This window comes from Oncorhynchus nerka, linkage group LG3 (genome assembly GCF_034236695.1).
Source record: "Oncorhynchus nerka isolate Pitt River linkage group LG3, Oner_Uvic_2.0, whole genome shotgun sequence".
Taxonomy (NCBI): domain Eukaryota; kingdom Metazoa; phylum Chordata; class Actinopteri; order Salmoniformes; family Salmonidae; genus Oncorhynchus; species Oncorhynchus nerka.
This window is the reverse complement of record NC_088398.1, coordinates 43,418,212-43,435,145: the sequence shown is the minus strand read 5'-3', so window position 1 is coordinate 43,435,145 and position 16,934 is coordinate 43,418,212. Positions and strand designations below refer to the sequence as shown.

At 44.6% G+C, this 16,934-nt stretch overlaps 1 protein-coding gene across 3 annotated transcripts in view; it reads left to right on the top strand.

The window, feature by feature from the left end:
• LOC115108362 (activin receptor type-1-like) overlaps positions 1–16,934 on the top strand; it is a 37,318-nt gene that overhangs the window by 5,495 nt on the left and 14,889 nt on the right. For all 3 annotated transcript variants that reach the window (XM_029632613.2, XM_029632595.2, XM_029632605.2), the window contains exons 2-5: positions 10,422–10,495; positions 10,915–11,169; positions 11,493–11,756; positions 12,273–12,533. In XM_029632613.2, coding sequence (XP_029488473.1) covers positions 10,429–10,495; positions 10,915–11,169; positions 11,493–11,756; positions 12,273–12,533 — 847 coding nt within the window. In that variant the 5' untranslated portion in view covers positions 10,422–10,428. The remainder of the gene's footprint in view (positions 1–10,421; positions 10,496–10,914; positions 11,170–11,492; positions 11,757–12,272; positions 12,534–16,934) is intronic.

The following is a 16,934-nucleotide window of genomic DNA, read 5'->3' as shown; positions in this document are numbered from 1 at the left end:
GTGGGGGTGATTGTGGCCGGCCGGAGGGGTTGCTGATCTTGTTAAGCCCACTCTCAATGGCAAAGCTCACTCTCTGACACAGGACATCAATTCAATAGAAACATATTGTAATTCTGTGCTTGGTGAGGTCGCCTATGATTCTTCTTCTCATTGCTACCGTACATTGTGGGCTTCGAAGGCGAAACTACAGTATCTCTGGATATTTGTCCGGGAGTCCAAAGTGACCAAGCGGGTCTGACGGTGGAGAAGAGGTGGAACAAGAGTCTTGTGTGATACAAATCAAGGTGGTCTTGGAGAGCTGTGTCCCTGCAGCACACTGAACTTCATCAGTGGGTGGTTCAGAGGGAGAGTGTTTGTGCATTCCACTTCCTGCAAACATTGCTAAAGGTCATGGAGACGCTGTTTGAATTGGCCCTGTCGAGTGTTGCGTTGGCGGTCCATACAGAGACATTTGCGGTGCCATGGTGACTGCTGCCGGTCGCAGTATACTCTGTCCATCAATATGCTGACTTCTCGTCTTGAATGTCTTCATCGTGGCGCTTGAATAATTGCCCTTGATATATCTCTAGCACAAAGCACATATTTTTTTTGTTTTTTTTTGTTTGTTCAGGAATTCACTTGATGCTTGGGGTTTTAGTACATTTTTAGAGCTTCTGTGATTGTACATTTACCAAGAAATGGTAAAGTCTCACCTGAACAAAGTGTCAGCGGTTGAACAAAGTGTCAGCGGTTGAGGCTGAAGGCGACAGGGTTATGTTTCGTTCAGATCCTTGGCTGTATTCAATGGTATCAAACCCGCAGCCATCTCCTCAATCCAATGCAATTTCAAAGTAAACAAGGTTGTTTTGGCCATGTCATTCGTCCCTGCCAACATCTTTCATTCTACTCAGTGAGGAATGGATCATCTGAGACCAAGGAGAAACAAAATGGCCGTTCAAGTCTGATCATTTTCAGGAGGGTCTCTCTGGTCGTTGTCGAAGCCAGAGTAATGGTATAAAAAAAGAAGTACTGCTGAAAGAGAAGACATCTTTTGTCTCAGATTACAAGGGATACACACGGGGGCATGTGTATTATATCAGAAATGACCCTTTCCTGCACTGAACCAAACCTGCTGTGCTCACCTCTTACCAGGAAAGGAGTGTCAGTACTGTGAGTTTACAAGAAAAGGCCCATTTGCATTTGATGACATTCCTTACATTGTGAGAGTCGGCTGTTGAGTGAAGCCCTGGAGAGAAAAAGGAGAGAGCCCAGGCAGGGCTACGGCACGGTCAGAATGGGCCACTGTAGGGTCCTGGGGGCCACGGAGGGCTGCCTGCCTGTGGGCTTTTAACTTCATCTTTAATCTCCCATTTGATGAGGCCCCTAGCAAGGGTGGAGGAGGATTTCCATAGCTTAATGAATGTTTTCTTCCAATGAACAGATTTAGTGTGATTATGGCAACCCCCAGTTGTTAGCTGTCTTGCGTGCCGTAATTAATTAACGTAGCAGAGTTGTTTGCGGCCCTGGAATTCTTTCGACTGTTTATCTTTTACAGAGCTCTCTGTCTCCCTCTCTGTCTCCCTCTGTGGATAGTTCATTTTCTTTTGTTTGCATTTTTTTTTGTAGGATGACACATTCTTGAAGTGTAATATCTCTAAATGGAAGTGCAAATGCTGCATGAATATGCAAGCCCCCCCCCCCCCCCAAACGTCACACAAAACCGATGATGAATCATTGGATGAGTTAAACAGCAGTGCCTGGGTAAGACAGAAGTTGTCCTTGCTCTTGATTTTAACCTCTTCAGTCGACCCTCTACTTTTTTGAACATTTTGTTAAAAATCGCGCAACATTTCAGCGCCCTGCTACTCATGCCAGGAATATAGTACGTTCATATGGTTAGAATGTGTGTATAGGAAACCCTCGGACGTTTTTAAAACTGGTTAAACCACGACTGTGGCTATTACATAACGTGCGTTACATCGGAAAGCGCAGGAAAACCTGATCACAGAAAATGGAAATAAATATCCTTGCGCCACTTCCAGCAGTTGTTAACAGTGAGCCGAATTAGATAAGACCGAGCATTCAACTCCCACAGCATCCCCATGTAGTCGAGTATCTTGTGAATTTAATCATCTTTGATTCTTGGTTGAACCGAAAGAGGGCACCGCTTACCTCCGGTCTCCGCCCAGATCATTCCGGAAGAGCTCTCTCCTGAAATTTTTCCAAGACGACAGCTAATGATATATACATCGCCTACGGATGATTTTTATCGCTTATTAACGTTTACTAATACCTAAAGTAGCATTACAAACGTATTTCGAAGTGTTTTGTGAAAGTTTATCGTCTACTTTTTGAATTTTAAAAAATGACGTTACGTTGTGAAATCGCTGTTTTTTCGTTTATCACACAGTCTACATATAACGATATCTTGGCTTTATATGGCCCGATTTAATCGAAATAAAGACCCAATGGTGTTTATGGGACATCTAGGAGTGCCAACAAAGAAGATGGTGAAAGGTAATGACTGTTTTCTATTTTATTGTGCGGTTTGTGTAACGCCGAAATGCTAATTATTTTGTTTACGTCCCCTGCTGTGCTTTTCTGTTGTAGTGTATTGGTGCATGCTATCAGATAATAGCTTCTCATGCTGTCGCCGAAAAGCATTTTAAAAATCTGACTTGTTGCCTGGATTCACAACGAGTGTAGCTTTAATTTGATACCCTGCATGTGTATTTTAATGAACTTTTGAGTTTTAACTAATACTATTAGCATTTAGCGTAGCGCATTTGCATTTCCAGAGCTCTAGTTGGGACGCAAGCGTCCCAGGTAGAGGTAAGAGGTTAAGCACTGCACTTAAACTTAAGTGGGGCATTTCACTGCTGTTCAATTGGAAGCAAGGCCATTTTCTTTGCCTTCCCATGCTCCTAGTACACTATATAATAAAAAAAAAACACTAACATCTAATTTGTTGGTTGAAATTGGCACATTTTTTCCAATTTTGAATTGTTTTTAGTTTTGTATATGGCATATGCAATCTGTTGTGCAGTTATGAGATACTCCTGTTTCTCATATAGCCTATAGTATTTCTATTTGCCGTACGCCACACCTATCTTTAACTCTGACTATTCTCAGCTCTCTCTGGAGTTTCCAGACAGGTCTAGTGAACAACCGAATAAACACTGCAAATCTATGTCTGCTTTACTTTGTTCGCGCTGATGCACTTGGCTGTTTGGCCGTGAGCAGCGATTGGTGGCGTGTTTGATTCGATGTGCTGTGTGAGTCTGCTGTGTAAATGCAAGGTGAGCTCGCAGGGGGCTAGTTTGCCCCCAGCGCTGTCTGTGTCACACCCATATCTACCTCGGAGCGGGCCATCTGCGTGTTCCTGGTGTCACGCTCCTCTCTGAGTGGGATGGGGACATGTGAGGGGAGGCATGGGCCCCGGAGCAGGACAAGACTGGGTCAGCTGTGCCTTGCTCTGCCCAGCTCTCCCTGTGGATCCTCTGGGGCTATTTGTGCCATGGTAACTATGCCAGCGCCAGCTCAGACACAGATTCCACCTCCTGTCTCCCAGCTCGGCAGCCTGATGACTCAGCAGCTCCTGCAGGGCTCCCAGGCCCAAGCAACACACACACACACACACACTCAATATACTGTTATACAATGCATCGCACCAATCGTTACCTGAGCATATCGCAACCGACCAAACAAACATATGATGGAGTCATGGTGGTTGGGTAAAAGCGGATGAATCCAAATATCTGGTGTATGCATGTGACTCAACAGTCAACACCGAAATGTTAATCTTGATGCAAATGTAGGGTTTTGAAAAGGAGCAGGGACTTTGAATCGTTTGAGGCGGAAGGAAGACTGCATGAAACTTGATTCTTTTCTCGAGCTTCCTTGACCACAACGTGGCCACATCTTTGTTTGGTCCCACTTGGTCCTCAAAGACAACATCTCAGCAAAGCCTTTCCACTGCCAACACCCACCCCTTCCAATCCCCTGCTTATGTACTTTATAGGGCGCTCTGTATTTGATCTCCCCTCTTGTGTTTTTTTTATCCTTCCCTTGGTCGACTATTACAGTGATACTAGATTCTATCCCAAGATACAGAAAATGGCAGGGGGGGGGGGGCAGCACACCCCTGTCAGGATGTCGGCTCTGTTAAGTCATTGCAACTAAGAGACTGCCAGAGATTTCAATATGCAGGGACAGAGGGAGCACAAGCACACAACTCCCAAAAATGTACCGCTCTTTCTGTTTTGCTCAATGTGTTCTGCAGATGTTGCTGGCCTCGTTTGTCTCCAACTTGCGGTCTAATATCAGGAGGAGCACATCTTAATCCCTCAGCCAAACTACTGCATCAGATCTGTCTGACTCTGCCTTGCCGAACCCGACTTGTTAATCTATCACCCGGCATTGGTGCAAGCTCAAGATGGCGGTAGGGTTTTTGCCTTTGATATGGTTCAAAAGCTAGGGTATCCTCTCTCAAATTGGGTTGCGTTCTTGTCTTTGTGCGGAGGCAGACTGCAGACGGTGACATTTTTTGTAAAATATACCAAATGAAACACCCCATTTTTAGTTAAAGGCTTGAGGCAGATTAAGTGGAAGTGGCTGAGATGCATCGGGCAGATAATTGAGGTGATATATTAAGTGCCTGGAGGGACACATCCTGAATCACTGTGTTGGGGAGATCTGTGTCATTTTATGACATCCCTGTCTGCTTCTGCACCTGTGGTGTTTGTTGCAAAAATCGGGTAGTTACCCAAAATCAGGGGGGAACACCATAGTGCCCACGAAGCTCATCACTAAGCTAAGGACTCTGGGACTAAACACCTCCCAACAACCTCTTCCTCAATGTGAGCAAGACTAAGGAGCTGATTGTGGACTATAGGAAAAGGCAGGCCGAACAGGTCCCCATTAACATCGACGGGGCTGTAGTGGAGCGGGTCGAGTGTTTCAAGTTCCCTGGTGTCCACATCAACGAACTATCATGGTCCAAACATACCAAGACAGTTGTGAAGAGGGCACGACAAAACCTTTTCCACCTCAGGAGACTGAAAAGATTTTGCATGTGTCCCCAGATCATCAAAAGGTTCTACATCTGCACCATCGAGATCATCCTGACCGGCTGCATCACCGCCTGGTATGGCAACTGCTTGGCATCAGACCGTAAGGCACTACAGAGGGTAGTGCGAACGTCCCAGTACATCACTGGGGCCAAGATTCCTGCCATCCAGGACCTGTATAATAGGTGGTGTCAGAGGAAAGCCCATAAAATTGTCAGACTCCAGTCACCCAATAGACTTTTCTCTGCTACCGAACGGCAAGCGGTACCGGATCGCCAAGACTAGGACCAAGAGGCTCCTCAACAGGTTCCACCCCCAAGCCATAAGACTGCTGAACAAATAATAAAATCGCCAGTGGCGATTTCCCACATCCCTTTTGTACACTGCTGCTACTCGCTGTTTTATCTATGCATAGTCACTTCACCCCCACCTACATATACACATTACCTCAAATAACCTGTACCCCTGCACACTGACTCTGTACCGGCGCCCCCTGTATATAACCTCATTATTGTTCTTATTGTCTTTTTTATTTTAGTCTACATGGTCAATATTTTCTTAAACAACAGTGCCGTTCAAGAGTAGTTAAGGGCTTGTAAAATAGGCATTTCACGGTAAAGTCTACACCTGTTCTATTCTGTGAATGTGACAAAGTTTGATTTGAAGAAGGTGGATATCTAGATTCTTCCAACCTGGATTTTGGGACTCCCCCCATTGTCCTCCCTTAAGGCCGATACAAGCTTAATTCCATTGATCTATGTGAGTGTGGGTAGAGTCTGATTTTTGAAGCACCCTTTGGCATCATGATAACCTCGCTGGTCCGTGCTGCCTAGATTCCCATTCACAAGGGGGCGACAGCTGCCTTTTTTTTGTTTGTCTTCTTTGTGGTGAAAGCAAGCAAAAGTCATCTGCCCTTGCTATATGCTGCTAGTAGTAGTAGCTAGCTTTAGTCTGACTAAAAATGTAGCAAACTAGCTAGCCTTTTTAGCTTCCCATGTCTCCATGTGAATAATTTGATGTATAGTTGCGTAAAATATGTCCTGGCAAATATGTGTATGCTTACAACATTATCCCAATTTTGGTATGCTACTTCAATGTATTGATTCCCATATCAGCTAAAAATAGAATATAATTCTTAGTGATGGAGGAGAAGAAAAAAAGAAGCACGACTACAGCTGTTTTTACAAAATAGCATAGAATCACATAGTAATCCCTTCTAAACAAAATACCTTGTTGGAGGATTCTAATGTTGTTTGGATTATATTTGGTTATCAGTGCAAAATGGAGTGCTTATTCAATGCCAAGCTAAATCAAGACCACGATCTTGAAGTGATTTTTGAAGTTGATTAGCTTCCCACATCTCCGTGTGAAATAATCCGATTTATAATTGGATAAATATTATACTTGCCGGTGTAACCTAGAACATTATCACAAATTTTAATGAGGCTTGAATGTATTCACTCACATACAGTGGGGCAAAAAAGTATTTAGTCGGCCACCAATTGTGCAAATTCTCCCACTTAAAAATATGAGAGGCCTGTAATTTTCATCATAGGTAAACTTCAACTGTGACAGACAAAATGAGGGAAAAAAATCCAGAAAATCACATTGTAGGATTTTTTAAATGAATTTATTTGCAAATTATGGTGGAAAATAAGTATTTGGTCACCTACAAACAGGCAAGATTTCTGGCAATCTCCCTCGATCTGGGGCTCCACGCAAGATCTCACCCCGTGGGGTCAAAATGATCACAAGAACGGTGAGCAAAAATCCCAGAACCACACGGGGGGACCTAGTGAATGACCTGCAGAGAGCTGGGACCAAAGTAACAAAGCCTACCATCAGTAACAAACTACGCCGCCAGGGACTCAAATCCTGCAGTGCCAGACGTGTCCCCCTGCTTAAGCCAGTACATTTCCAGGCCCGTCTGAAGTTTGCTAGAGAGCATTTGGATGACCCAGAGAATGGGAGAATGTCATATGGTCAGATGAAACCAAAATAGAACTTTTTGGTAACTCAACTCGTTGTGTTTGGAGGACAAAGAATGCTGAGTTGCATCCAAAGAACACCATACCTACTGTGAAGCATGGGGGTGGAAACATCATGCTTTGGGCTGTTTTTCTGCAAAGGGACCAGGACAACTGATCTGTGTAAAGGAAATAATGAATGGGGCCATGTATCGTGAGATTTTGAGTGAAAACCTCCTTCCATCAGCAAGGGCATTGAAGATGAAACGTGGCTGGGTCTTTCAGCATGACAATGATCCCAAACACACCGCCCGGGCAACGGAGTGGCTTCGTAAGAAGCATTTCAAGGTCCTGGAGTGGCCTAGCCAGTCTCCAGATCTCAACCCATAGAAAATCTTTGGAGGGAGTTGAAAGTCCGTGTTGCCCAGCAACAGCCCCAAAACATCACTGCTCTAGAGGAGATCTGCATGGAGGAATGGGCCAAAATACCAGCAACAGTGTGTGAAAACTTTGAAGACTTACAGAAAACGTTTGACCTCTGTCATTGCCAATAAAGGGTATATAACAAAGTATTGAGATAAACTTTTGTTATTGACCAAATACTTATTTTCCACCATAATCTGCAAATAAATTCATTAAATCCTACAATGTGATTTTCTGGATTTTTTTTCTCATTTTGTCTGTCATAGTTGAAGTGTACCTATGATGAAAATTACAGGCCTCATCTTTTTAAGTGGGAGAACTTGCACAATTGGTGGCTGACTAAATACTTTTTTTTGCCCCACTGTATCAGCAAAAAAGGTCATGTTTTTGGCATAGGGGAAAAAGCACATGGCTTGCTTTTTATATATTAGATTTTTTTAACCAAAATAGCCTGGAATCACTATTACTTCTAAACAAAATACTTTTTTTGTGGGGGGATTAATAAAGCTACATTATCATTTGGTTTATTGTCTCTGAGATAATATTTGGTTGTCAATGCAAAATAGACTACTTTGATGCATTCGGAAATATTCAGACCCCTAGACTTTTCCCACATTTTGTTACAGCCTCATTCTAAAATGGATTAAATAGTGCCCCCCTCCCTCAATCTCCACACAATACCCCATGATGACAAAGCAAAAACAGTTGGTTTTTTTGGTCAACCTTTTTGCAGTATGATGCTGCCACCACCATGCTTCTTCGTCGGGATGGTGCCAGGTTTTCTCCAGTGTGTCACATCGTGGTGGTTTCAAACTTCTTCAATTTAAGAATGATCCATCCTGGTCTTGGGGACCTTCAATGCTGCAGAAATGTTTTCGTACCCTTCCCCAGATCTGTGCCTCAACACAATCATGTCTCAGAGCTCTACGGACAATTCCTTCGACCTCATGGCTTGGTTTTTGCTCTGACATGCACTGTCATCGGTGGGACCTTTATATAGACCGGTGTGTGCATTTCCAAATTCTGTCCAATCAACTGAAATATACCACAAGTGGAATCCAAGTTGTATAAACATCTCAAGGATGATCAATGGAAACAGGATGCACCTGAGCTCAATTTCGAGTCTCATTAGCAAAAGGTCTGAATATTTGTGAATAAGGTATTTTTATACATTTGCATAAATGTCAACCTATTTTCTCTTTGTCATTATGGAGTATTGTGTGTGGATAAATAAAAGGTAATCTATTTTAGAATAAGGCTGTAACGTAACAAGATGTGGAAAAAGCCAAGGGGTCTGAATACTTTCCGAAAGCACTGTAGATCAGACCAAGGAACCAAGCGAGTTGGTGGTAACAAAAACCCGCTTCATTGCCTACACAACACTGCACCCACGGCTGCGCAAGGAATGATCAGGCACGTTAACATTTTCATGTGGCACGGGAGTATGTAGGAATTTCGAGAGTAGTACAAGGAGCTTCCCCTTTTAGTGACAAAACTGCATTGCATCATTGCACTACAAATGATGCTTTTCCATTGGGTGTATATACTCCTTTACCTGTCTGTACCCTGGGCTCATTTTTGGGTGGCACACTTCACCTGCCCCCCTCCCTTTCCTCCACAGTGCCCTCCCCTACCTGGTTGTCACTAGTTAACACAGCCACAAAGTCATTATGGCTAAAGCCCGACCATTTATACCACTTTTCTTCTTAATCCGATTTCAAACCTAATCTTAACCTTAACCACATTGCTAACCTCTGCCTAACCCTAACCTTAAATTTCTGTAGCCAATTTGGACTTTGTGGCTGCATTATCCCCCGGTCCCTCTGCCCTCTCGTTGCCCCCCTGGCCATACTTGTGTGTCCCCTGGGTGCCCCCCTCGGTCCTCTTACCCCCACGCTGCTCTGCACAGAGCCCATGATTATCTTTCAGTGACAGCCTCTGTTTTGTGCTCTGATTTGAAAAAGGAGCAACATGTGGTCTGTGTGTGAGCGGGGCCATACAGACGCCGTCGGGGTAATGCTAACATTGCGTGCTTAATCATTTATGTCTGGGAGCCGGCACAAAGGCTTTGGGGGAAACACTGGGGTATTTATCAGCGGGCAGACACAAACACTGCCAAGATAACGGTCTGCCCTGACTTAGTATGTCATGAACACGCTGCATGGGGAATAGGTGGCGGAATTGTAGGGAGTATTTTGGCCAACGGCAACAATCTTCAAGTCTTATCAATGTGGAGTTAGTACAGGAATAGTTTGGGAAAACATGCGTCCTCTTTATGGGGTGTGGATGTGTTGCTATGGAGTGCGGTGGGCTCTGTTTGAATCAGTCCGACAGGTCACAGCCGAAGTCAAACGGACCTAAATGTACATTTTTATGTTGCTGTGCCTAAAGATGCATGCGATATTGAATGCTTAGAGGCAGCCTCTTCATTTGGAATGTTTCTATTTGGGCTCCCTGCTGTGATCATCTCGTCCTCCTCCTCATTCTCCTCCTGCGTCTGTCTGCTCCACTCGCTGCCAAGTAGTCTCTCTCTCTCCCAGTACAGCTCAGCCAATAGGAGAGCACTAGTCGCCCAATTGCTTGCCACTCAATGCCTTGTTGCCAGGACAACAGGAAGGCATGAGACCCACTTTACTTGAGCATTTTAAACTTGGTGTTGACTCTTTACTGAAAACAAGGAAAGGTCTCTCTTTCTTTTCTCTCTCAGTAAAATCCCCCTCTGTCATGGTGCTCCTTTAGAATTAAATCCTTTACTTTCATCTCTTTCCTTCCTTTTTTCCTGTCACACCATTGGCGTGAATTCATTTTAGTGGACATAACCAAGGCATTTATACAGAAGCTGCTTGTCAATTTATCTGTGTGATGCAAATAAATGTGTTTTGTCTTGTCAGGGAATCTTCTGAGTACATAGATTGTAAGCTATCCGGCAGGTCCACGTTTAGCGAACACACTATTCCAATGGAACTTCTACCCTGTCTTCCAGGTCTACAATGTTAGACGGCGACATGTTTTTCCTGGTCTTCATACTTCTGGTTTTACCCTCCTCCAGCGTGAAAGGTGAGTTAATAAAAATGTCTGTCAAGGGCATGATTTGGCTCTCATTCTGTCCCCGTGCTGCTCTCCCTCTCCCCACGCTGTCTTGCAGCATTTTTTTAACAACTGCAGTGACAGGCTCTCAGACTGAGCTCTGGGAGAACTGAGGATTTCACACTGTCACTGTCTGGCTGGCTGGGGATACTTATTATTCTGCATCATCTACTTTAGTGTAGCAGCTAAATGATAGAACTGTCAAATCAAAGAGAGAAGAAAATGAGGAGGGTTGAATATACCAAAGCTCCTGCACTAAGATGACCACGATGTGACCATGATATTCACAATGCCGAGCAGCCACACAGTATACTGTATGCCATTATCGATGGTTAAATGTGTTTTTCCTTTTCGGCTCTGTCCCATGTCTGACTGTGTTTCCTGTGCAGATGAGGGGAGAGTGAGCGACTACGAGTGTGCGTGCGATGGGCCGTCATGCGACGGAGGAGACCGGTGTTTTGGTCAGCAGTGCTTCTCGGCCCTCTCCGTCCAGAACGCTATTTCCGTCCAGCGGAAGGGATGCATTGTGGGCCGGAGCGAGGAGTCCATAAGTTGCGAAAGCCCCCCATCCCGTAACCCGACGGTGGAGTGCTGCCATGGCGACCTTTGCAACATGAATGTCACAGTGGCAACACCAGCGAGAGGTGACACATTTATTCTCGCGGGATTCATCACGCTCATGCTTTTATCCCGCCCTCAACGTAGGCTTAGCACTAGCAATGTGCTGACTCACAAACATTTATACTACCGATACCGACCTACCTAAGCAGCACATCACCACTTTGCACATAGATCTAGCTAATGACACATTTTACATTCAGTGTGTTCATTTGTGTGAAGGCCATTTGGGGACATAAGTGAATAAACAACAAAACTACCAGAAAATGTGTTCTATTCTCTTCAATGATTGAGAATTACAAGCGTTCGTTGATTTCTCCGATCTCCTCCACGTTTTGTTTTTTAACAGATGAGGAAGTGATGCCTGCCTTGCAAGGCATTGAGTGTGTGTGTGAGGGGCGGTCGTGTGGTGGCGCAGAGCGCTGTGCGGGCCAGCAGTGTTTTTCCTCTGTCAAGATCAGTGACGGGTTTGTGGTTCACCAGAAGGGCTGCCTTCGGGATGACGACCAGGGGAGAGCCACCTGCGCCACCCCTCCTTCTCCCAGCCAAATAGTCAAGTGTTGCCAGGGGCACCTGTGTAACCTGAACATCACTGTGGAAGCACCAGCGAAAGGTAACCTTACCACCCTGTTTTCACTGAAATCATTACTATGTATTTGAATTTTTTAGTATCTTGGCCTCACCGAAGCTTTCTCACTTTGTTTCATAATTCATTTAGATTTAATTAGTGGTACAGATATGCATTAAAGCAGCAATCAGCAGTTGAAACAATAACAAGAGTACTCCCTGCCCCTTATCCTGGGTAAAAAGCTGTGGGATGGGGCACGAGAAATGTTACCACTCTCAAATTCATGAACAGCACTATAGGATGCAAGGACTGACCATCCATGGTATCATCATTATTATATTTTTGGAGGCTATAAAGTGTTGCTTTACATTTATTTGGTTTACACACAGGAAAGCTAATGTTCATATGGGGAATAACTTGCTCCTGGGTGAAGCTTGCCCTAAGTACAGATCTAGTATCCGCTTCCCCCATTCTTAACCATTAGTGGGGAAAATTCTAAACTGACCCAAGATCAGCGTCTAGGGGCAACTTCACCCTACTGTCTTCCTGTTACCTGTATAGAGGATAAAGTGAAGTCTGCCGGCGAGCACGAGTGTGTGTGCGAGGGGCGCTCGTGTGCCACCGGGCGGCGCTGTGTAGGCCAGCACTGCTTCTCCAGTCTGACGGTCAGCGACGGAGCCCTGGTCTCCCAGAAGGGCTGCTTCAAGGTGTACGAGCAGAGCAGGATGACCTGCAAGACGCCGCCCTCCCGCGACCAGATCGTGGAGTGCTGCCAGGGCCACCTGTGTAACATGAATATCACCGTGGAGCTGCCTGTCATGGGTAAATAAATGCACTTGCGTCCCAAATGGAACCATATTCCCTGAGTAGTGCATGTATATAGGGAATAGGGTGCCATTTGGGATCCGCACTCAATGGCTCACATTAATTTATATGCATCCCTATTCTAATGAGAGGTCTGCGTGATGCACATTTGCATTCAAACCAAGGTTATTCATGCCAGGAAAATGAAAACATTTCTGTGCCATATGCTCTCGGTGATCTGCTGTCTCTAATGGATTCACTGACACTTCACAGGCAGGTGCTCAATTGATAAACCAGCGGTGACGAGGCGCTGTGATTTTCTTTGCGATATACTTTTCTTACCCATTCATTCATGATGCTCTACCAGTTTAGCCTTATTGTCAGGCCAAGTGCAAACAGGACTCTAGGAATCCTCTTTTACAATTAGGACTGTCTGTAAGGGTTAGTTCTGCCTGCGTTTAAGGTCCGAGGGAGGCTCATTCCATCCACTTGGCCATTCTCCAGCGAGGGCACCACGCCAGGGTGTGTGAAATTGTCTGCCATAGCCGTTTGCTGCACGGCCATCTATTGGTTTGCTTTTCAGGTTCGGTGATGGCGGTTACACCCGGAGCACCTCTACAGCAGAGGAGGGGAGAGTCTTGAGAGAAGAGACGGACGTTTGAATATTGTTTAGTCACGGTCTACTTCCTCCTCTGTCCTCTCTGAGATTGTCAGCGTGGTTTGACACCGAGCTCTGGGGAAAAGCAGAACAGAGGGCACTGAGATGCGTCCCAATTGGCACCCTATTCCCTACGGCAGTGGTTCCCACATCCGGTCCACATTACACCCAACCGTATACATTTTATCCCCAGACAAACACACCACATTCAACTCAAGGGCTTGATGATTAGTTGACAAGTTGAGTCAGCTGTGCTTGTCTGGGGCCACAATAAAAATGTGTACTTCTAGGGGGGTTGGGAAACACTGCCCTACGTAGTGCACTCCTTTGGACCAGGACCCAAAGGTTAGTTTACTAGGGAATAGGGTGCCATATGAGACACAGACTAAATACCATGTATAGCTGTGGTCACCCAACTCTGTTCTATGAACCTCAATGACTACTCTCCCATCCCCAGTAAAAAGAGTGTGTGTATCCATGTTAGATATTTCAGCAAAAAAAAGAAACGTCCCTTTTTCAGGACCCTGTCTTTCAAAGACACAGATCATTCATTAAGGGTTTTAACACTGTTTCGCATGCATGTTCAATGAACCATTAACAATTAATGAACATGCACCTGTGGAACGGTCATTAAGACACTAACAGCTTACAGACAGTAGGAAATTAAGGTCACAGTTATGAAAACATAGGACACTAACAAGGCCTTTCTACTGACTCTGAAAAACACCAAATGAAAGATGCCCAGGGTCCCTGCTCATCTGTGTGAACGTGCCTTAGGCATGCTGCAAGGAGGCATGAGGACTGTAGATGTGGCCAGGGCAATAAATTACAATGCCCGTACTGTGAGACGCCAAAGACAGCGCTACACGGAGACAGGACGGACAGCTGATCATCCTCGCAGTGGCAGACCATGTGTAACAACACCAGGATTGGTACATCCGAACATCACACCTGCGGGACAGGTACAGGATGGCAACAACTGCCCGAGTTACACCAGGAACACGTAATCCCTCCATCAGTGCGCTCAGACTGTCCTCAATAGGCTGAGAGAGGCTGGACTGAGGGCTTGAAGGCCTGTTGTAGTAAGGCAGGTCCTCACCAGACATCACCAGCATCAACGTTGCATATAGGCACAAACCCACCGTTGCTGGACCAGACAGGACTGGCAAAAAGTGCTCTTCCCTGACGAGTCAATGTTTTGTCTCACCAGGGGTGATGATCGGATTCACATTTATCATTGAAGGAATGAGCCTTACACTGAGGCCTGTACTCTGGAGCGGGATCGATATGGAGGCGGAGGGTCCGTCATGGTCTGGGGCGGTGTGTCGCAGCATCATCGGAATGAGCTTGTTGTCATAGCAAGCAATCTCAAAGCTGTGCATTACAGGGAAGACATCCTCCTCCCTCATGTGGTACCCTTCCTGCAGGCTCATCCTGACATGACCCTCCAGCATGACAATGCCACCAGCCATACTGCTCGTTCTATGTGTGATTTCCTTTAAGACAGGAATGTCAGTGTTCTGCCATGGCCAGCGAAGAGCACAGATCTCAATCCCATTGAGCAAGTCTGCGGCCTGTTGGATTGGAGGGTGAGAGCTAGGTGCCTTTGTGGAAGAGTGGGGTAACATCTCACAACAAGAACTGGCAAATCTGGTGCAGTTCATTAGGAGGAGATGCACTGCAGTACTTAATGCAGCTGGTGGTCACACCAGATACTGACTTACTTTTGACCCCCCCTTTGTTCAAGGACACATTGTTCCATTTGTGTTAGTCACATGTCTGTGTAACTTGTTCAGTTTATGTCTCAGTTGTTGAATCTTGTTATGTTCATACAAGTATTTACACATGTTAAGTTTGCTGAAAATCAACTCAGTTGACAGTGAGAGGACGTTTCTTTTTTTGCATATACAATTGAAGTCGGAAGTTTACGTACACTTAGGTTGGAGTCATTAAAACAAATTTTTCAACCATTCCACAAATTTCTTGTAAACAAACTATAGTTTTGGTAAGACGTTTAGGACATCTACTTTGTGCATGACACAAGTAATCTTTCCAACAATTGTTTAGACAGATTATTTCACTAATTCACTGTATCACAATTCCAGTGGGTCAGAAGTTTACATGCACTAAGTTGACTGTGCCTTTTTTAAATAGCTTGGAAAATTCCAGAACATGTCATGGCTTTAGAAGCTTCTGATAAGCTAATTGACATCATTTGAGTCAATTGGAGGTGTACCTGTGGATTTATTTCAAGGCTTACCTTCAAACTCAGTGCCTCTTTGCTTGACATCATAGGAAAATCAAAGGAAATCAGCCAAGACCTCAGAAAAGAATTGTAGACCTCCACAAGTCTGGTTCATCCATGGGAGCAATTTCCAAATGCCTGAAGGTACCACATTCATCTGTACAAACAATAGTACCCAAGTATGAACAGCATGGGACCACGCAGCCGTCATTCCGCTCAGGAAGGAGACGCGTTCTGTCTCCTAGAGATGAACGTACTTTGGTGCGAAAAGTGCAAATCAATTCCAGAACAACAGCAAAGGACCTTGTGAAGATGCTGGAGGAAACGGGTACAAAAGTATTTATATCCACAGTAAAACGAGTCCTATATCGACATAACCTGGAAGGCCACTCAGGAAGGAAGAAGCCACTGCTGCAAAACCGCCATAAAAATAGCTAGACTACGGTTTGCAACTGCACATGGGGACAAAGATCGTACTTTTTGGTCTGATGGAGAAAAAAAAATAGAACTGTTTGGCCATAATGACAATTGTTATGTTTGGAGGAAAAGGGGGAGGTTTGCAAGCCGAAGAACACCATCCCAACTGTGAAGCACGAGGGTGGTAGCATCATTTTGTGAGGGCGCTTTGCTGCAGGAGGGACTGGTGCACTTCACAAAATAGATTGCATCATGAGGCACGAAAATGACGTGGATATATTGAAACAACATCTCAAGACATCAGTCAGGAAGTTAAAGCTTGGTCTCAAATGGGTCTTCCAAATGGACGATGACCCCAACCACACTTCCAAAGTTGTGGCAAAATGGCTTAAGGACAACACAGTCAAGGTATTGGAGTAGCCATCACAATGACCTGACCTCAATCCTATAGAAAATGTGTGGGCAGAACTGAAAGAACGTGTGCCTGCAAGGAGGCCTACAAACCTGACCCAGTTACACCAGCTCTGTCAGGAGGAAAGGGCCAAAATTCACCCAATTTATTGTGGGAAGCTTGTGGAAGGCTACCTGAAACGTTTGACCCAAGTTAAACAATTTAAAGGAATTGCTACCAAATACTAATTGAGGCTATGTAAACTTCTGACCCACTGGAATGTGATGAAAGAAATAAACCTCTCTATTATTCTGACATTTTACATTCTTAAAATAAAGTAGTAATTTTTACTTGGATTAAATGTCAGGAATTGTGAAAAACTGAGTGTAAATGTATTTGGTTAAGGTGCATGTAAACTTCTGACTTCAACTGTACACAAACACACACACACATATATATATATATGGATTTGGCTAAATCAAATCTTCTGTAAACTAACAAATGTTTCTAAAAACATTAAACTAACAAGAGTGAGTTACCCTAATATATATATTTTGTTGATAAGACCACCTTGACTTTTTTACTAATTTTGTTACAAAGTGGGATTAAAATGGATGAAATTGACTATTGTATAAAATCAAGCACACAGCCATGACATCTACATAGACACACATTGGCACCACAACGGCCTTACGGGGAGCTCAGTGA